This window comes from Pararge aegeria, chromosome 15, assembly GCF_905163445.1.
Source record: "Pararge aegeria chromosome 15, ilParAegt1.1, whole genome shotgun sequence".
NCBI lineage: Eukaryota > Metazoa > Arthropoda > Insecta > Lepidoptera > Nymphalidae > Pararge > Pararge aegeria.
Window position 1 is genome coordinate 13094905 of NC_053194.1, and position 22240 is coordinate 13117144.

The window sequence follows — 22240 nt, forward strand, 5'->3', positions numbered from 1 at the left end:
AGTTAAACAGGTGCGAAGATTATTAAAGTAACATTTATTAAACTTTTGCTATGCATCTTACCTTAGTCACATACCTCGTCGTAACGTTCAAAATATAATTACTCTTGCGGGAGCTCTGCTAGCATCTAAATTGGCAACATTAACTGAAACCTCGAGATGGATTGCTATCTCCAAGTGAATAATATAAACGCAATCAAGGCACACTCAAATATTCGGTCAGGGTGTTGTTTTCGCGAAATTAGGTATTTTCTTGTTAACAAGATAATGCATAAAATAAAGAATCTTATCTACCTCTGAGAAATAATTGAATAAAATTTTAATGGATTTTTGTGACATTAAGATTTTATCAATTTCTTGTGACGTCATGATCATGAAATGATCTTACGTTTTTTTTTTATTTACTTTGCTGATTAGAACCGCTCAGGTGCTAAAGCTTCCGGTGTCAATTTTCTATTAAGTAACTTTTTTTTTTCATACGTATTGCGATTTAAATAAAAGCATTATCGATGTCCAGAGGTAGCAACCGATAACTTTTTCTCCTGCCACTACGACTATAGTTATCTTTGACTGTTTATGTGGCAAAGGTTAATCCTCACTTGACCAGCGGATGCACTACGGCCCTTCCCACTCTGTGAGGAGTCCCGTGTCCTTTTGTGGATCGGTAATGGTTTGTTAATAATAATGATGGTAGCGCGGTATCACAAATACCAGAAGTAAACGGTCCAATTTCAAAGTGTTACTTTTCCTCTGGCAACCCTTTAGTTAGTAATAAGTACAGATAAGAAAAAATGGTTAATTACTGTGTTGTTTGTGTGAATTTGACAATACTTCTTACTTTTAAACAAGTTTGATACAACAATCCCTCCATTTTTATTCCACGGATAGTAAAGTAATTACAGGTATTCGCAAGAATTAGTTATTCTGTATTATTGGCTGGTAATTTTCCATTTATATTTCTTATAAGTAAATTAACGACCTCGAAACATCCATAAAAAGATCCTTAAGGCCCACTAAACCTCTAGATCTCGATTGTGCCTACATTTAATTAGTACAAAACTTCAGACCAAACAGATTTATTGTCGCGATACCTCGTGACAACGATACCAGTACAAACGTGACTCAACGTAGTCATGATTCGTGAACTTGTGATTTAATAAAAAAAGTAACGAAAGAAAGTAGGCATGTTCGGTGCTGTTTATACTTGTAACTCTCTTTGAAATAAGAGCCGGTTTAATATTCTTAACTAGCGACCTCCCTGACGTAGTGGCAGCCGCTCTGATAATAAGGCCTCGATTTCGACCCCCAGGATTGGTATTTAAAAGTTCTGGAATGTTCTTGGGCTGTATAGAAGCTTCGGTTAGGTACCATCCTACCGACAAATATGTACAATATGTAAAAGATTAAGGGTATGTAGGGGGTTGATATAACGTAACAGCTTAGCCCGCTACTATTTGAGACTGCATCTTAAGTTTACCACTAGGTGAGATTGCAAACTAAGGCAAACTTAAAGAAAATACAAAAAAATCTTGATACACGGCATTTTCTGCCTTTGTTTTGGTTTTTTAAATATCGAAAAAATAAAAAAATGTTATATTCTATTCTGCCTGTCTGTCTCCTTCATCAAACTTAATTAAGCTGCAAAGTCATAGGTATCAAAGGCTATTATTTTATATTCCGCGTAAACGTTTCCTGTGTGTCAAATTTAAAAGAGACTTGCAGTGGTTGAATGAGCCCTCGACGGAGAACATAGGTGAAAAACAAGCAGATCTTTTTACCTTCAAAAAAGCCGGTAGAAACAAAAGTGGCTTACATTATTATCGCAATATTAATTCTCGTTTAAACAAATAGTTTTATAATGAAGGGTATTTATATAACAGTAAAATAATTTTTAATTTATTATAATCGGACATCAAATGTAGATATTATCCTGAGTTTCAAAAATGTAAAGACTACACTTAAACTACACTGTGAGGAAACTTGCATGTAAATAAAAAGGCACACTAATTGAAACAGTTCTTTTTAAAAACTACAACAGATTTTGTTTACAAGAATAGACAACTCAAAAATCTGCTTTAAAAAGAAAAAAAAAACTCGGACGAAGTCGAGGGCATCAGCTAGTTAGGAGATTAGTTGCTATCTCTGGACATCGGTAACGTATTAATTTCAGGGCCAGTACGAAAAGAAAAGTAACAAGTTAAAGTAACGAAAAGAAAAGATACTAAATAGAATACAACAAAATCAATTATTTTTGGATTAAATTAAATAAGAAAATAAATGGTCACAGATTAATTCAATTTAATAGGAAAATAAATTATGTATGTTGCTTGTGTATCCACTAATGTTTCCGCTACTCACTCGATATATTCTATTCACATAATGGGTGGTCTACCAACGCTCCCATTTTCTGCGCTCTAGTATTGAATAGTGACAAAGTCAGTCGTAAGGAAGCAGTGAAATCCTAGTTATTAGGGCTTCGTATTCCTTTTCGGGGGCCCGAGTTTGATTTCCTCTTACTTGGAGTTATGTGCATTTTTGACAGAAAACATCTTGATGAAATCTGCATGTATTAAAAACGCACATAAAATAACTGAAATTTTATGTGCCTATAACCAAAAAAAGAAGTAAGTAGCTTTACTAGATAGGATTTGACGACCTGGCGCAGCGGTGTTCTATCCCCGGGGAAATTGTGGGGCAATTTGGGAATTTATAATTCCTGATTTGTTCCTGGTCTCGTCTGATGGGTAGCAACAGCCGTGGTTGCCAATCTAATAGACAAAGACATTTTGCTCTCTCACAATAATCATTTTAAATTGTAATAATATTGCGATGATGAGAAAAAGCAACTGCTGAGTTTCGTTCTGGTTTTATATTGGTACAATCAGCCTTTCAAACTGGTGATAGAATTACTACGAATATATAGAATTGGCGTTTCAAAAGTGCTTATGAAGCAGTCTAACCTGAAGAATGTTCAAATGAAAAAATCGAAAACGGATTTGATTTGACAGAGATAGAAAAAACATTGTTAGGAAGTAACTTTTTACCTAACTAAATAGGCTTCCCCTTCATAAACTCCCCCAATATAATCGAGCTCGATAGTCACTTACCTCTGCCAACAATGGAACAGACAAATTTTCCTCTAATACTTCTGAGAGAAGAAAAAAATGATTCAATTAATCAAATAGTCATGCCGTGACTCTGAAGATTCTCCCGATACGAATTGACGACATTATAACTAGGTTTGCCAAACTCTAAAACGCTTTTTTGGGACTCAACCGAAAAAATTATATTTAACATAAAATTATTTGACATCGTAATGATCTTAACCATTCCTCAACATCAAAGCCGATAGACGTTCACTGCTGGACATAACATATCTTTCGTATGAGGACTTCACACTCCATGGTCATGTAACGAATGTTTCCAACTTCGAAATGTTGAAATATTGATGTCGTCTGGCCACCTAGTACCTACGGGGTCTACCAACACTGTGATTTACCGAGTAGCTACTCCAACAACTTGGGAACCGAACTTCTATCGGTCCACCGTGCGATGCGCCGCGCCGATTGTCTCTTTTGAACTATTACTCGTTCAGTAACATTGGTAATTCGTAATTGGTTGGTTGTTTTTCGAGATGTTGATATCCCACGGACATGACCGCATCGTTGAATTTGTCCTGACAAATTTATAAATTCAAATTAAAATTCAAAATTTCTTTATTCATGTAGGCCTATCACAGGCACTTATGAAGCGTTCATACATATTTGTTTACATAATTGTAACGGGATGGTGATAACTTCGTTCGCCAACTTAAATCTAAAGCTGCGAAGGTTCCAAATGCGCCCTGGTCTAAGAAGAGCCCACAACAAACTTAGCCGGGTAAAATATATAAAATATAAAATATAATTTAGGATTCCCGGAATATTATGACAAAAATTAAGACATGACAATTACCAAAATATACCAATGGACGACGAATTCTAAATCTATGCATACCTATACAGTACACAATATAAGCACATTTTTTTAACACTGCCTTTGTGAATTCAACTTTATTTAATTTCTATAATATTGTGGATACATATACTAATATAAAATAACTATTCCATTAAATCTAACCTTAGTTAGATAATAGAATATAGCTATAATTCGTCGAGTTTGCGGAGAATCACGAAATCGAGACATTAAATCAAAAAATTATGGCCACCACAATATTACCCTATAATTCATCGGAAGCGAATTTCAATTTCACCTAATGCAAATTTAATTCACCCCTTACAGCTCGCGAAGGGTCTGACATTGTTTTTGTTTACGTGTTTTTAAAGGCCCCTCTGGGTAAAGAACACTGTTTCTCCCCGTTGTACCTAATTACCATTTTAGGGGTGATCTTAAGCTTTTCTATTAATCTTGATAAATTAAAGTTTTCAACGACTTATCCTTGACTGAATTTGCAATTAACACAATGTGTGCAAATCTGTGTTTATTAAGCTAGGTAGCTATGCCCTGCGTTAAGAATTTCGTTACTATATTTGGCTTAGCAAAGGGAATATAATGGAAAACAGGCAGCAGCATTCTCTGTGCTACTATTACCCTACTGCGATCACCAACCCCTGCGACCATTGCCACCCACCTGGCCAGCGTGGTGATTAAAGGCAAAGCGATTGGCAATTGAAATCATAACATCAAGTAACATATATCTTTCAGTTTTTAAATGTATGAAAGCTTGAACAAAATTCACAACCCTAATTCATTGGAATAGAGTTCATAATAAATATATAATAGTAGAGCTTATACATGTGCATGTGAATGTGTGTATTAATAACTGTTTGATCTGAATCCTTTTTCTTTAATTACATTTAAAAAAAAACAACTAGTAGGAGTACTATAGTAGTTTGATGAACCAGACTGTGTCATTATTGCAAAACATAGCCTTATCAACTATAAGCAGAGCAACACTTAGCAGGGAAAGGAACACGGCCAGCAACGTGCCACCATGTGTCCATCAACCAGAGCGTAGGTGCTAAACCTCATGTGTCTATAATTACATCGGCAAAAATTCCGTTTCGCGGCATAAATAAAAATGGCGGTAGCACTTCCCCAGACGAGATCTGTCACAAAAAAGCTATAATACTACTGCTAATGGTCTGATTGGTGGGCTCTAATTATCCTAATGAAATCATAAATATTAATACAGTGTCATGCCAGAGATAACAATGCTCCGAAGACGGTTTAACGTCCCTTTCGATACTCGGAAACTTCATTTTTTTATCACCAATCGTGTGAATTTCTATACACAAAACCCAAACTGTACTCCAGCAAATATAGTTTGGACTTGGGAATTGTACCCAGTACTTCTTTATCCGATATTGAACACGCTAAACAATGACTAATGAGGTCAGTTTAGAGTGTCTACGAGTATGTCTACAACCTATTATAGTTTTAGTAACAGAGGTGACGTGTAAATTATGAGAATAAATAATTTCGTATAACCATCATAGTAAAGAAATAAATACAGCCATGAGCAACAAAACGCCTTTAAAGCACGATATTATGCATGTTTTCCCATCATTAAGAGAGCTATCACTATTAGGACACGCTACGTTCCTATTCTGCGAATATGATCACTTAGTTACAAACAATGCTCTTAGCGAGCACTAAGAGAACTGATATCTCCACTGCATCCACTGAATAGACCTTTCGAACGCTTGGCTTAGCATAGCCGCAAACATACCGGTATTTGGCCATTCATATCAGTCATCTTTATTATGTTTCATGTATATATATAAAAGGTAGTTGTGTTAGTTACACCATTTATAACTCAAGAACTAGCTAGACCAATTTTTATGATATTTAATTTTTTGGATTCCTCTTAGACCGGAATAGGATAATAAGTAAAATATAACATTGATCAAAAAAAAATTATCCGCGGTACGAAGTTGGCTGGGACAGCTAGATAGATAATACACCCTGTTCAACAAACTTTCTATATTATTGCTGTCCACTACAGGCCACGGGTAGCCTCTCAGTATGAGAAGGGTTTAGCCGTTTAGGCCACAGTCCACCACGCTGGCCAAGTGCGGATTGGAAGACTTCACATGCCTTCGAGAACATTATGGAGAACATGGCTGGCATGCAGGTTTCAATATTTTCCGTAACCGCTAAAGCAACTGATATTTCATTGCTTAAATTAAAAAACGCACGTAACTCCCTAAAGTTAGCAGCCCCCCCGAAAGAGAAGCTGAACCTTAACCACTAGGCTATTACCTCTTTACTACTGTAGGAATCGTTTTTTTTCCGGAGTATAAAACGTATCCAAGGTGCTTGAATGGCGACGCCGTATTTGTAAGCGCTTAGCGTTATTTGTTGCGCACCTCGAGGAAGAGAGGTGATATCAACCGCTGGGTGTCAGTAGAATTTCGAACTCCTTATAAAAGACAGGTCCATTGGTGATGATGATAAGCCGTCTCTGAGGTTTAAGCTACCTCGGTATCCAATAAATTTAACATTAGCACAGCGCTTAGGTCAAATCTTTCGTGGCCAAAATAACGTAGGACGTGGGCATAATAACGTTGTTTGCTTGATCCACCGGAAATTTATCGGCGAGTTTGTGCGAGGCCTAAAATTTGTCAGCTTAGTTAAACTGCTTTCTACATTCACTATTGCGGACTCGATTGTAAGGGTATACAGGAAACACTACCGAAAGATATGGTACTTGAGTCCTTGTGATGGCGGTTGGTACTCAATATGGAAATGGAGTATTTATATTAAAGAATAAGTATTTTGTAGTTTAAAACATGTAATTATTCTTGGATAGACTGGTGATAATGTTTTATCAACTACCGCTTAATTCATTTTGATGGTGTCAACCATTTAGGCTGGCCTCGCAAGGGTACAAATATTTATTTTATTACAAGAAACTAAATGAGTCTTTATTATAAACCTTCTGTAAAAAAATTATCTAAACGTGTAAAAACCGCGTCAAAATCCGTTCCATGGTCTTGACGGAGTCAGCAGATAAACAGTCAGATGCGACAGAATATCTTCTGTACGTAGTATAATACAAAGAGTCTTATACTACGTAGCGTCTTATACTACGTAGAGAAGAGATTCCATAATTTATGTATTGCGTATTTGTATAAATGCAAAAACATTAAACAATCACAAGCAAGCTAGTCTTTAGCATTTAAGCCAAATACCTGCCAAAACTATTCCTCACAAGCCGCCGCGATGTAGCGGTTTTGTTGGTGGAAGTTAAAATAAAATGAATAATTCAAAATACACACAACCAAACAAATTTCACGACCCACTTCGGAACTTACTGTTTCGCAAATTGTTGTTTTCAAATTGCCACAAAAGGTTTTCAATAATATTTTCAACACTGCTATTGTAACTTCCTGAAAATATTTTGTGTTTTCTATTGATTTGAAAAAGAAGCTTGAATAATTTAACTTGCGTCGAATATTATAAGTTACATGAATGAATTGTATTTTGGTAGCAGTTGTTGTAGCTGTAGTAGAGCCACATAACTATGCATTTGACGATTTACAAAATATACCCTTAAGTCTGTGTTTTTTTTTTTCTTTGATTGGGTCGCCTGGCAGAGATCGCTTTTTAGCGATAAGGCCGCCCATTGTACCTGTGTTTTATTGTGTTGTTTTTGTTTATAATTTAATTTCTGTTAGGTGTACAATAAAGTGTATTTTCATTTCATTTTCATTTCATTTCATATACATTTTATTTATAGTAATTATTGACTGACCAAGCAGATGGCATACGTGGTGGTAAGTTAAAACCATCCTATAAACAGAGCCTCACTTCGCAGGGTATGCAAGGAACACGTCCTCCAACGTGTCGTCATGTGTCCAACAGCCTGAGGCGTAAGTGCTAAACCTTATGTGCATGTTATTCCACCTGCAACCACGCCCTTCAGAGCTAAAAACAACATTGCAGCTACTCAGCGGCAGTAGCGTGCATAGAGGGTATGCACAAGGTATGCAGATGATATAAAATGAAGAAAATCTCCAATACGAGTCATGAATACTTAAGGGTAGGTTTTTAATAAATAATAATAATAATAATTCTTTATTTTCAGGCAATAGTCCCATAGAATAGATTTGTTTTATAGTACAATAATAACAATAATACTAAATAAAGTTAATGCAGATGTAAAAAAAAAAAGAATTATCTTAAAACCTAAAATTATTATTCTCGCACCGGTGCACGCAAGATTAATACTTGGCAAACGGATTTTTAAAGTCCTCATTTAAAGTGCAAAGGATGGTATTGGTGGTGCGTCTAAGTCTTTCCCAGAAGGAAGCCGTTCTTGTTCTGAGAATGGCAAATAAATCGGGAACCCTCGCTGCAGCGAACATTGATTTAGCACTAAAGAAACGAGGCAGCTTTAGGATGAATATTAATAACTCTTACACCGTCTATACTTAAGTTTTTTATAACTCAAACAGGAGATTTTATTAATTTTATATCATCTGCATACCCTGTGCATACCCTCTATGCACGCCACTGCTCAGCGGCAGATATAAGCACGGTGTTAGTACTTCCCCGGACGAGCTCTGTCACAAAATCATGTAAACTTAGTTATGATGAAAACTTTAAACTCTAAGCACCTCATGTGCCTGAAGTTACAACGGCACCCACGCCCTTCAGATGAGAACACAGCATTGTCAATGAACAATGCAACAATGCTGCGAGCGGCAGAAATAAACATGGTGGTGGCAGTTCCTCGGACGAGCTCCGTCTCAAAAAACTCTATTACTGCTAAAATATTACATGAATAATCTACCAAAAAATACATTGTTTGGTAACGTGAATGATAAATAAATACTCGAGTATGAATTATCAATGGTCTAATTAAAAAAAAAATTAATGTGATGATGCTAACAAAAAAAATACCCTGAGTAGATTTTTGTGGCCACTTTTTAGACCAGAAAAGCCTAAATTTTAAACGTAGAAAGCACCATGATTACACTATAAAGTAAAACATTGTAACGCATAAAAAGTGCCATCTACAAGCGAATTCTGATTTATCAAAGTTCTGATATAGAATTATTCTATAATAAATAAATAAATACACTACGATAATGCACACATCGCCATCCAGCCCCAAAGTAAGCGCAGGTTGTGTTATGGGTACTAAGATGACTGTTGAATATTTTTATGAACAATATACATAAATACATATAAATGATAATATACATAACACCCAGACACTGAAAAACATTCATGTTCATCACACAAACATTTTCCAGTTGTGGGAATCGAACCCACGGCCTTGGACTCAGAAAGTAGGGTCGCTGCCCACTGCGCCACTCAGCCGACTATGGTTCGTATTATATATAATACAAAAATAGCTTACACCAAATAATGCAAAAGTCGATTGTAAACGTATCCATACTAATGTATCGGTCGCAACTAAACCCTCTAAACAGGGTTCAAAACAGGGATCCTATCTGCATTGTCAGGCTCTTATTGCGGCCGCGTAATGTTGTCAACACATTACGGCCATAGCGCGTAATAGAGTCCGATGAAATTTGTTTATTCGATACTTTAGCTAGGCCATTTTGGTATTTTGTTAACGTGCGCGTTTAACCGTATAAAATAGGTTTAATGGCGCTTCGGCGATGGTTTGTTACATTAAAAGTATAAAATATTAAACGATGTTGCGCTAACTACGAGTATGTCTTGATTTCAATAATGTTAGTCAAAAATGTTTCTGTTTATTTTCCTATTTCTTTTCCTAATTATCCTGGTAGACGTCCGGGAGAATACAGCGGGTTCCCCGTGCGTCTAACAAAGCCAACAAGAGGGACATGCCGTGGTGGTTTTTAGTTCAGGCATACCCCCTTTAGAGGGGAGAGTCCCACATAACCTCCGTCCTGCCAAAGTGTCGGAGGTAGCAATAGAGCTTTATCACCGCGCCAAAAAAAGAAAAATGGTTAACCTAATCTTTTATTATAAAAATATTTTTTATTGTTTAACCGTATTCAGGCGTAAATAGAAACCTCTTATAGTTATCGTGAAGACCTTTCCGGCTTGCATTTCTTTTTTAACAATATTTCCATGGAAGCTTCGCTTATCTATTTTTTCATTTATCGAATACCATTGTTATAATAGATGTACTCCTTGATGCCAAATCTTTATCTAAAAAGAATGATTAGAATGCGCCGAAAGTGTGAGCCAGTGTGGGAAAAAAAGCGCTAAAATCTTTATCCATAAGGATTATCGCGACTTCTTTGTCTCCTATCTACATAACGCCTGCGAAATTGCGATAAGGATTATACTTACCCAGAAAGCGAGTGACGCAGATGAGTAAATATTATGTCCGAACTGTTGTGTTTCGGGGAAGTTTTAATGAATGGGAAGGTAAGTCCATGTTACCTGAAAATGTACTCAGCCATCGCCTAATGACGGTTAACAAAAATGTTATTGGTACGTTATCGATAAAGGAAACAATATACCCGTTTTGTTAGATTCACACTTATGGATTCCTTTATCATTACCATTCACTTGAGGGGCTAGCATATTATGGCCTTATCTTTGGTTATCTACGATTTAGGTAGTATTACGTACAAAGCTATCACCATCACCTCACACGTTATGTAAAAATGTTGGTACGGACGCGTGCCTGTGATATACGCAGATACGCAGTCGCGTGCATACTAAGGTAAGATAAAACTTAAGGAAAGGCATTGTAAGAGTTATAAAAATCCTACTTCAAGTGTTTATAACTCATACTGGAGATTTTATTCAATTTTATATCGCACGCCACTGGTGATATGCCTACGTGAATAAAGAATTTTTGTATTTGTATTTGAACGCCCATGAAATGTGGATCTGGAAATCCCACTGGAGCAGCGTGGTGAGTACCTTATACTCCAACTCCCTTTATTATGAGATATGAGAGAGAAAGTTTACAATTTTTTTTATATATTAATAGCGGGCAAACGAGCAAGTGGGTCACCTGATGATAAGTGATCACCGCCGCCCTTAAACATCTGCAGCACCAGAGGAGCCACCGATGCGTTGCCGGCTTTTAAGGAATTTGTTTATCCGCCCCTTGAATAACCATAGATTGTATTTTTGAGGAAACACATCAGATGGGAGATTGTTGCATAATTGACCATTGTAAGGTTCGTTGTGTGAATTGTAATAGTATATTTATTTATTTATTCCTCTCTTATATAGTAGGGTTGATAAAAAAAAAATTAACTACATAGGCATAGTAATTAAATTTGACGGCCGACTGCTGAGTCCAAGGCCGTGGGTTCGATAATTTTTCCAGATTCCCACTACTGGAAAATGTTTGTGTTATGAGCATGAATGTTTTTTAGTGTCTGGGTGTTTATATATATATATATATTCTAAGTATTTATGTATATTATTCATTAAAATGTAACTCAAGCTACGCTTACTTTGGGGCTAGATGTCGAGATTTGTATTGTCGTAGTATATTTATTTTATTTATTTATTTATGTTCCATTAGTACGATTAGCTTGGTACTTCGTAGTAGAGTTATTTATAAACCTTTATCGAGATGCGGTTGCATATTTAAATGGGCTAAAGAGCCAATACGGCTGCGGTAGCTGTGGAATCTGTTTGTATCAACCGCTAACAATGCGGTCATGAGCCGGCATATCTGATAACACAGTTTTCTATATTTGGCGTTTATTTTTGTAGGATACTATGAAGCCTTACTCCGTTCCGTGACTATTTATAAATTACTTGTGTATGTTAATATATATATATTTATGTTGATATATGAATTTAAGTATATCCATATATATAAATATGTATGTTTTTATATGTCTTCTTCTTTCTTCTTTCCATGGGCTTGTCTCCGTACTTGGTCGGCCGGAACCTTCCGTTATGTATACATATATTTAAAATCATATGTTTCAATATCTTTAAATACATGTATACCTAACCTACTGCATTTATAGCTATGTCAAGTCACATCTTTGGTTACCTGGAAGACATTGTTTTTGGTATGAGACAATGGCTATGTATATAACATAAGCATTTGTCTATTTCTCGCGTTTTAGTTCCTAGCGGATTTAGTTTGAGAGAGTATGGATGTATTATTGCTTATTTAATCAATAATAAAACACGTATTAAGAAACGACTAGTCCGAATCACCGTATTAACTGTTACTAGCGGACCAGCGCGACTTCGTCCGCGAATGAGTCGACTTAAAAAAATAGTCGTATGTATCCAATATAAATCCGAGATTCCAATATAAACGTATCCTAGCGATTTGCGACAAAATGCAATCACATTACTGCTTATAATGTTTGACAACAAGCCAAAATTTTAAAGTCAAAGTCAAATATTTCTTTCCAGCTGTAAGGTTGGCAAATTTATATAAGGTAAATTTATGTATTATTAATTTTTTTAATTATTGTTACTTAACAATTAAATAAAACTTTATAAAATAAAATAAATTGGAATACTGGACTAGTTAATTTATGACTAATGTCAGAGGTAAAGTAACTATGAATGGAAATTGTAGATGGCACTTTAACAAAAATGTATATTCATAATAGATACGCGGATTGAAATTTTACATTTTAAGTAATGACTAAGGCTGCTTGGAAGCAGGCCGCATTGGATTCAAATCTCACAAGATAGAAAACGATGGTTAAGCTGTAATGTGATGCCTGAGAAGAGTATTCAACTGATTTTCTTGCCAGCATCTTCTTGTTAGAACCTGCGTACCGAACAGGTGGTAAAGTCAATACAAACAGATTTTCTTGACGTTTCCTAAAGTAAGCCTACTTGAAATAAATGGATTTGAATTATTTTTGTTGTTAGGTAAGTTGGTAGGTTAAGGTGAAGTTAACTGCCTCATTTTTTCAAACCCAGTACTCGTATCAATGATACTAAAAGCACGGCCCACGAGATGCTTTACATTTTAATAACTATTATTCTCGGGAAAGTATCTACATACGTGAATAGGCAAGGGAATATAAAACATAGAGTCTATTATATTACTTTACTACAATTTCGTTGAGTACTTTGGTATTTAATAATATATTGTGGTGTAAGAATATAATATTGTGTCTCATACATAAGCTGTTGTTTGAAACGAGGCATTGTATAGCGGATAAATTCTTCAGCAAAAGACATTTACAAATAGCAAGCTATTAAATAACAACTTTATGACAGCAGCATAAGAGTTAAAATCGTAAGACACAACATCAAATAGGTACGTGTGAATAGGAGGTATGACAAGTCTGACATGACTTTTCCATTTTTCTCCCGCTATAGTAACAGTTCGAAAAACATTAGGAGGCGTCGAAAGCGTCGAAACATACCTACGAATTTGAAATTTTATTTGTGACTTTGTTTGGAAACTTCGTTTCGTACCTACAAGAGGCAGTTAAATTCAAGTACCTACTTTGAGTTTTGGAGCCGCTTCTACGATTTACGTGATTTAAGTTCGTGGTAGCCATATTATAGGTAATTGAATAAGGACATGTATTTGTTTGAAAAGTCCTACTTTTCATTTCAGTACCGGTCGTGTTATGCAAAAAAGGCGGTTAATAGTTGACCTATACATTGGACAAAACATAAAGAGGTTGACAATTTAAATGGCAAAATACGTGTTTTAGGATTTTTTTTAAATTTCAGAAGGGGATAGTTAAGGCATAAAAGTTTATATCTTAAAATGCGCTAATATATCTAACTTGTAAAATCTTTCATGAAATTTATCAAGTCTTGAGGAAGGAGGATTTTTATGAGATTTGCTATGAGCCTTATGAGTCCAACAACGAGTAGGCAATGCCGTACAGTGGGATATAGAGTAAAAGTTTGTATGGGACAAATTTTCTTATCAGAAGTTCGCGGACAAGATCACGGGGCGCACATGTAGCTACTTAATATTATGAAATGAGAAAGCTATCGTTAATAATAGATTGTGCTAAAAATATAAAACAAATCATTCATTTTACTCCGAGCCTAAGGCGAGGGTTGATATGTGAGTCAAGGATAAAATGGGTTTTATGACCGTCTTACACACTCTGCTTTTCACTTCGATAGCGGGAAAAATTGGTTCGATGTCTTAGATTCGATCCACGCCTATAACAATGCTAACAAAATAACAGAATAGAATTTAAAAAAGAACAACAATAAAACAACTACGTATTAGTTTAATGATGAACTTTGTATTAGTTTTTTAGACCTCTTACACAAAGCCATAAGTGAAATGCATTTTAATAACAAAAAATCACAGAAAAATCTGATCAGCCTCCAGTTTCTTTAAAATAACTTACAAGATTTCATAAACAGATTTATTGGATTATTCATTTGTAATCTGTTATGTGTAAAATCTCATCTTTTACGATTTTTATTCATTTAGGGCATGATTGCATATACGCGGTATGCTAGTTCTGTTTAAAAATCATGGAAATGAATAAAGTCATATATTTGGAGCACGCGCTCAGGTCTGCAACTCACCGTGATGAGAAAAGTTGCGGGAACAAGTGGCAATGGTCACAGGCAAAGTCCTGCGGCTTGCGTAGGGGGCTTTATAACCTTATTCTGGCAAGATAAGGACCTGCCTTCTTTATCTGTAAAGCTTATAGTTAATTGTGCTTAATGGACTCCATCCAATACACCTGCTTCCACCAAACAGACCCTCTTTCAGTTTAACTCAGTTAACCAAAGAGGTAATAGGCCAGTGGTTACGAATCCGAACTCCTTTTCGGGGTACTGAGTGCGATCTCCAACACGCAACTCTAGCTTTTCGGAGTTATGTGCTTTTTTAATTTAAGCAAGGCAAATTTCACTTGCTGTAATGGTGAAGGAGATCGTGAGGCAAACTGCATACTCGAGAATTATCCGTAACGTTCTTTAAGGCGTGTGAAGTCTACTAATCCATAATAGGCATATCGTATCGTCCCCGGACACGTTTAAAACGTGGACAGTTAAAGGGAGACCGGGACGGATGGATGCCTATTTATGTAAATGATACGTCATGACGTTCTTCAAGCGTCTTGAATCGTATAATTGGGCTTGAAATTGATGACATTGATATTCATGACGTCATTTGCATAGTATATTTCGTCACTAACTAAATAATCCAATCGTGTTAACACAGTCGCTCGGATGAGATATTGATTGTATTTGCTTCGTGTACCTAGTGATACCTATTACCTATCTATCACTACTTTAAATTCTAACCACTGCACAGGTCAGTTTAATAGGATTTTTCAATGTTATAGAATTGAAAAATCCTGTTTCAATACTGTTTCTATTTTGTTCTTTAAAAAAATTTCGATTTTAGAACAAAATAGAACTGGGCCAACATGGTGGACTACGGCCTTAACTCTTCTCAGTATGAGGCCCTAGCCTAGCCTAGCCTCTAGTGGGCCGGTTATAAGTATGATGATGATATTACTATAGCCAATCTACCAGCAAAGTTAGTAATTTAATTTAAATCTTTATTAATTTAATTTGTTCATAATAAGTAACCTATTACCGGCTTTAATATTTACAGATCGATCAGATCGTGTCATATACACGATGCATATCTTCATTGACATCTTAATAGGTAATAAAAAATTTTTTTTTTCAATATTTCAACTGTTCTAAACATAAAAGAATCATTTTTTATATTATTAAAAAAAATGCATAATTTGTGAGTACTATTGCATTTTAAACTTTATAATCAAGGGCCTAAGATCTACATATAAATAGCGCCATCTAGTGGCAAATAGTGTAACTATTGCAAAAATATATATATGCATACGTATGCAACGCGTTGAGTTTAGTGCCACACAAAAATGTTTTCAATCATGTAAATATCAAAGTTCTGTAGGTTAGCAAACGCTTGTACAATTATTTAATTAAATTATTTAAGTCAAAAAGACAGATATCTTAAGATATTTTGTAATAACTTGTTTTGACTATAGGTACTCAATCAAAATCATGTTTTGACGACCCCCCCTGGCGCTGCGCTAAGGGCTGTAGTCTTCTGGTCTATCTGGTCTGGTACTGTGGGAGACTTCAGCAGTAGCTTTTACCGTTATGACGAAGACGTGTTACCAAGAAAGTATGAGTTTAATTTAACTGCCATTTCCCCTAACAGGTAAGCTCGTTACCATTTTAGACTCCATCATCATTTACCACCAGGTGAGATTGCAGTGGAGGGTTTACTTGAAGTGGAATAACAAAAATATTACTACTAATTTCGCAAATAAATTGATCGCGCTAAATGTATACTAATATAGGTAGACTTCAATACAAAATTAGACACAAAGTTTAATTTTCATTATTTGAAATACAATAGCATGAAACATTACAATTGCATATCGAATTTGTTAGAATGAGAACCGAGAATGGTTCTATAGAGTCATTAAAATAGGTTTATCAGGGGTGTAGAGATAGAATACAGACAAATATTCTGCTACTTCTCACTAGATGGCTCTGTGCGTCTTAAAGTTTATGAGAGCTTACTCGGGGTGTAGGGTTCGCGGGGGGGGAGCAAAACTTGCGCGTCCCCACTGCTACTTCCACGAGCTAAGCACTACGGCTGCCAGTCACAACGTAACCGCGCCGCGGATAGGTCGCGTCACGTTTTCCGTCACTTTCGTCATACACGCAATAAATTTTTAATAACAGAAAACTGTCAAACTATAACTCTGTACCTACATGTGCTACAAAAGTTTGGAGTTCTTTTGGGAGGACTTCGGTGAAATTGTACAACGGACTTTTGTGAAGTGAAATGCTTACAAGTTTTTCTTTAGTGCCTAACTGTGCTACGGACTTTGTTTCGGAAATGGTGATATCGACCCACGGGGAGTGTTTATGAGACATTCTTTAGTGAAATGAAATGTCTGTGATAATGTATTCTATACCGGCTGTGTTTTTAACGCTCCTGCACGTCGGATGGACCGTGTTGCCCTACGGCTCGGATAAGTGCGTTCGAGTTGCAGATCGGGACATCGAAAGCAACGTAATGTGTAAAGTGCGAACTCTTGAAGGAGACGGAAGTAGTATATCATCAGTGAATTCAGATACGAGCCACCTTAATATCGAATGCAATCATCTTTTGTTATTCGAAAGCTCACTTCGGGCGCACTACTTCAACCCTGTAACGAGTCTCACTGATCTTTCAATCACCAACTGCAAACTCCTTAGTGTCCCGGACAACACTTTTCAAGATCTTAAGAATCTAAGACGACTGAAGCTTCGCTCAAAGAACTTCGAGTGGAGTCCTACTAAGAATATGGAGTTAACTTTGAACTCGTTCAATGGATTATCGGAACTGCAGTCGTTAGATCTGGCTCAAAATAACATCAAGTTCGTTCCTTCCGGTGTGTTCTGTTCTCTAGAAAACTTAAACACAGTGAACTTAACACATAACAGAATAAGGACTGTTGGACAAATTGGTTTTGGATCCGGCTGTGGATCGGGTTTACATACATTAGATTTGAGTCACAATGAAATAAAATCATTATCAGAGGAATCAGAATTATTAAAATTAAGAAGTTTACAACACCTATATTTGCAACATAACAATATAACAGACATATCAAGTGAAGCTTTCAATGGCCTTGTTTCAATGAGGGTTCTAAACATATCACATAACCGTTTACATACTCTACCAGAAGGGCTATTTGCTTACGCTAGAGAATTAAGGGAAATTTACCTCAACGATAACTCTCTGTTTGAACTTGCTCGAGGTATTTTTCATCGACTTGAACAGTTAATTGTGTTAGACTTGTCTAGTAATCAGCTAACAAGCAATCATATTGACGACGGGACATTTCTTGGATTGATACGCCTTATTGTTTTGAATTTATCCAACAACGCACTCACTAGAATCGACGGGAAAACATTTAAGGATTTATTTTTTCTACAAATATTAAATCTGAAGAATAATTCCATTGGATACATAGAAGAAAACGCTTTCTTGCCTTTATACAATCTTCATACTTTAAATTTAGCTGAGAATCGGCTTCACACAATAGATGACAATCTTTTTAATGGATTGTTTGTTTTGAGCAAACTAACTCTGAACAACAATTTGCTTGTCAGCATCGATAAGAAAGCGTTTAAAAATTGTTCTGACTTAAAAGAGTTGGATTTGAGTTCAAATCAGTTGTTAGAAGTTCCCGACGCACTGTGGGAGCTTTCGTTTCTAAAAACTCTAGACTTGGGTGAAAATCAAATATCAGATTTCAAAAATGGATCATTCAAAAATCTCAATCAACTCACAGGATTAAGACTAATTGACAATCAAATCGGAAATTTGAGTGTTGGAATGTTTTGGGATTTACCAAGTTTGCAAGTTTTGAATATAGCGAAGAACAAAATTCAATCGATTGAAAGAGGAACCTTTACCCGTAATATGCAACTGGAAGCTATAAGATTGGATGGAAATTTTTTGTCGGATATCAATGGCGTTTTTTCGACGTTAGCTAGTCTTCTCTGGCTCAACTTGTCAGAAAATCATCTAGTGTGGTTTGATTATGCGTTTGTGCCTAGTAATTTAAAGTGGTTGGACGTTCACGGCAATTTCATTGAGCACTTAGGTAACTATTACAAGTTGCAAGATCAAATCCATATAAAGACACTTGATGTTAGCCATAATAGAATAGTGGAAATATCACCTATGGCAATACCTAATAGTGTAGAGTTGTTGTTTATAAATAATAACTTTTTAAATAATATTCATGTGAACTCGTTTTTCGATAAAAAGAACTTAACGCGTGTGGATATGTATGCTAACGAACTAGTGCATTTAGAACTTAATAGTTTACGTTTAGCGACCGTGCCCGTAAATAAAACCTTACCCGAATTCTATATCGGTGGAAATCCATTTCAATGTGACTGTACTATGGAGTGGTTACCGATTATTAACAATATGACTGCCATGAGACAGTATCCGCGTGTGATGGACTTAGAAAATGTTTTGTGCAAAATGACGAACACTCGTAGTGGAACTCATGTGCCGTTAACAAATCTTAAGACATCGGACTTTCTGTGTGAGTATGAAACTCATTGTTTTGCTATCTGTCATTGCTGCGACTATGACGCGTGTGACTGTGAAATGACCTGCCCTCAAAATTGTACCTGCTACCACGACCCGTTATGGAACACTAACGTCGTTGATTGTTCTGGGCAATCATCCATGGAAATACCCCAAAAGATACCCATGGACGCTACTGAAGTATTTTTGGACGGCAATAACATAAGAGAGTTACAAAATCACGTTTTCATCGGACGACAAAAGATGCGATCTCTCTATGTTAATAATAGTAACGTAGATAGCATACAAAACAGAACTTTTGCCGGGCTCAATGCTTTACAAATACTGCACCTGGGCAACAATAAGCTAAAAGAATTAAAAGGGGACGAGTTTCATCAGTTGAGCAATTTGAAAGAATTATTTTTACAAAATAACCTTATTAGTCATATCGCAAACATATCATTTTTGTCACTTAGATCTTTGGAAGTTTTACGCTTAGATGGAAACAGATTGGTAGATTTTGGTGTTTGGAGTTTTAATACCAATACCAACTTAAAAGCTCTATCCCTTGGTAACAATTTATGGTCATGCAAATGCCGCTATTTACAAGAGTTAACTGCATACCTGGCCGAGAATGCACAAAAAATCATTGACATAACCGATGTATGGTGTTGGAACGGAGATGCGAAGCCGCCACAGAAAAAAGAGCTCAATTTAAATGGAACTGCCTGCAGCGATTATTATGCCGATAATTCAGTCGTCGGAAACATGTCGGTGTCGAACTACGTTCCCATGATAGTCTCGACTCTTACCGGCTTCATTTTATTAGCTCTTGTTGTACTCTTTTTATGTAGAGATACATTGCGAGTTTGGCTCTACACTAACTGTGGTATACGAGTATTCTCTTTCTCCGGTGCATTTGAGGAAACGGAAAAGCTTTACGACGCATACGTCTGTTATAGTCCGAAAGACGAGGAATTTGTTGTGCAATCTCTAGCGACTGAACTAGAAAATGGAAACCCCTCGTACCACCTTTGTCTGCATTACAGAGACATTCCACATCACGGCGCACAGTACATGCAATGTGCTCCGCCGGTGGTCGAGGCTGCGGAAGCGTCTAAGCGTATAATATTAGTGCTAACGAGAAATTTCATGCAAACGGAATGGTCTCGCTATGAATTCCGACAAGGGCTGCACGAGGCGCTAAAAGGGTGTATTTATAAACTAGTTTTAATAGAAGAATGTTCCGTAGTGGGCGACGCTATGTGTGATCCAGACTTACGGCCGTATCTTAAAACAGGCTCGCGTTTACAATGGGGACAGAAGAGATTTTGGGAGCGACTCAGATATATGATGCCCGACTCATCGCACACGAGCACTGCGCATAAGACGCGGACTCATAGCTATAGAAAGAATATAAATACATATACGTTAGATTCATCCGTGCCTAATGGAGGGAATCGAACGTTGAGTTATCCTGACAAATCACCTGTGTTAGGCAACACTGGGCAGGGAGCGAGCGCACCTCCTGAGTATAGTATAGAAGTGCGACAGTCGCCATCAGCTGTGAGGCAAACGCAGTCGGTCGCTTATGGTCCGGATGGGAGACCAATATCCGACCACATTTACTCCTCTATTGATTCGGACTATTCGTCCTTAGAGCAAGGTATGGCACCAGGAAGGCGGCGAGATCTAAGACAATGGCCACCTCCACCTCCTCTTGTAGATACGGGTAACACCGTGCAAGCTTACCTAGTCTAGACGGGCTCCTGCCCACTTCCAGTCAAATTGTATATAATCTAGATATTAATTGTATAAATCTAATGCATGTAAATAATGTAAATATTAGCTTTAAGTGCTATACCAAAATTTATGTAAGTGAACTTACTATTGCCTGTTCGTTATCCTGTGTATAGGTTTTGTATTAAAATTTTAAAGACTGCTGTAGCATATAAATAATGTAAATAGCAAAAACAAGTGATCATACTATATAAATATCATTAATATGGCGTTATTTATACACTATAAAAAATAAAGTGATGAAGATTTATAAGACTGTTTTTTTACTAACCTACCTCAAATAAAAAGAAGTACTTGACTGTTAATTATTTTTATGGCTCACAATTAAAGAAATTAAGTAAGAGTTGGTTAATTTTCTTATATCTGATTACATAGATAGTATTGTACTTTAAACACAATAAACATATTATTTTGATTGTTATTACATTTTGATTAAAATAAAAATCCACCTGACACACTCACAAGAACTTTGGAAACTTAAACTTTTATCTTATTTCTTAAAAGGAAGCTTTGGCATTGAAATCGCTCCTGAACTGGAATGGAAAATAAAAGCTACGTGTATCATCTAGGTATGTTAAAAGGTAATTGTCAATATATTTTCTATAAGGTGATTACGAAACTAAACTGAATTTACGTAATCATGAAATGATAGTTCAATAAATGAAAATTTACCTCACAATCAATAAAATAATTATTTACTTATATCTAATTCAAGGTTTAAACGGTAATTACTGATGGCAATTGCTTTATTGAGTTACATTAATAAATCATTATTGGGAATTCTGTTTTGTTGGCAGCGTTAGTAAGTGATTGGATTGAAATTTAATAACTAATACTACAATAAATATACTAGTTTTTAGTACATTTGGTTACTTCAGACGGAAGATAGGTCTTTTACGGTGAGCTTTGAATAATCACCACCAATTTTGTTGACAATCATATATTGTTGTACTACCTACTAAGCATCTGTAGCATTTTCTTCTACGCCTGTGGTTGCCTGGAAGAGATCGCTACATAGCGATAAGACCACCAAATTGTTACTATAACGCTCTAGTGTATTTGTATTTTTCTGGTGTACAATAAAAGTCTTTTCATTAATTAATTCATCACTTTCAATCTCAGTTTAACCGTCCGTTAGGAAGTTGGTATTTTCTATGTGAGGTTATTATACACATTAATTGACATGGCTATTCCAAATTTAAGTAAGTAGGTACCTGTTTTATTTTCTACTTACCTACCGGAGTACATTGGTTTCCGTTTTTTGAAAGTAGTCATTTCCTACGACGTTTTTGTAATGGTGTTTATTAAATATTCCACAGTTGAAGAATTGTAACTTCGCAAATGCATTCCTTGGAATTAAACATAAGACTCTTTACTTCTATACTAATATTGAAACTATGTAAGTTTATTTGCTTGTTACCTATGTTCGACTCAATTGCTTTATCGATCTTG

The 22240-nt window shown here is 36.0% G+C and overlaps 1 protein-coding gene across 1 annotated transcript; it reads left to right on the plus strand.

Moving 5' to 3' along the window:
- Positions 1 to 16711: 16711 nt before the first annotated feature.
- On the plus strand, positions 16712 to 20877 carry LOC120630085 (toll-like receptor 7). The gene has a single exon (XM_039899229.1). It carries the CDS (start codon positions 16847 to 16849, stop codon positions 20747 to 20749), a length of 3903 nt encoding a protein of 1300 aa, XP_039755163.1. The 5' UTR covers positions 16712 to 16846; the 3' UTR covers positions 20750 to 20877.
- Positions 20878 to 22240: the final 1363 nt, after the last annotated feature.

Excerpts from the sequence above, each read along its gene's own strand:
- LOC120630085 (XM_039899229.1), top strand. The coding sequence starts at position 16,847 with ATGTCTGTGATAATGTATTCTATACCGGCTGTGTTTTTAACGCTCCTG.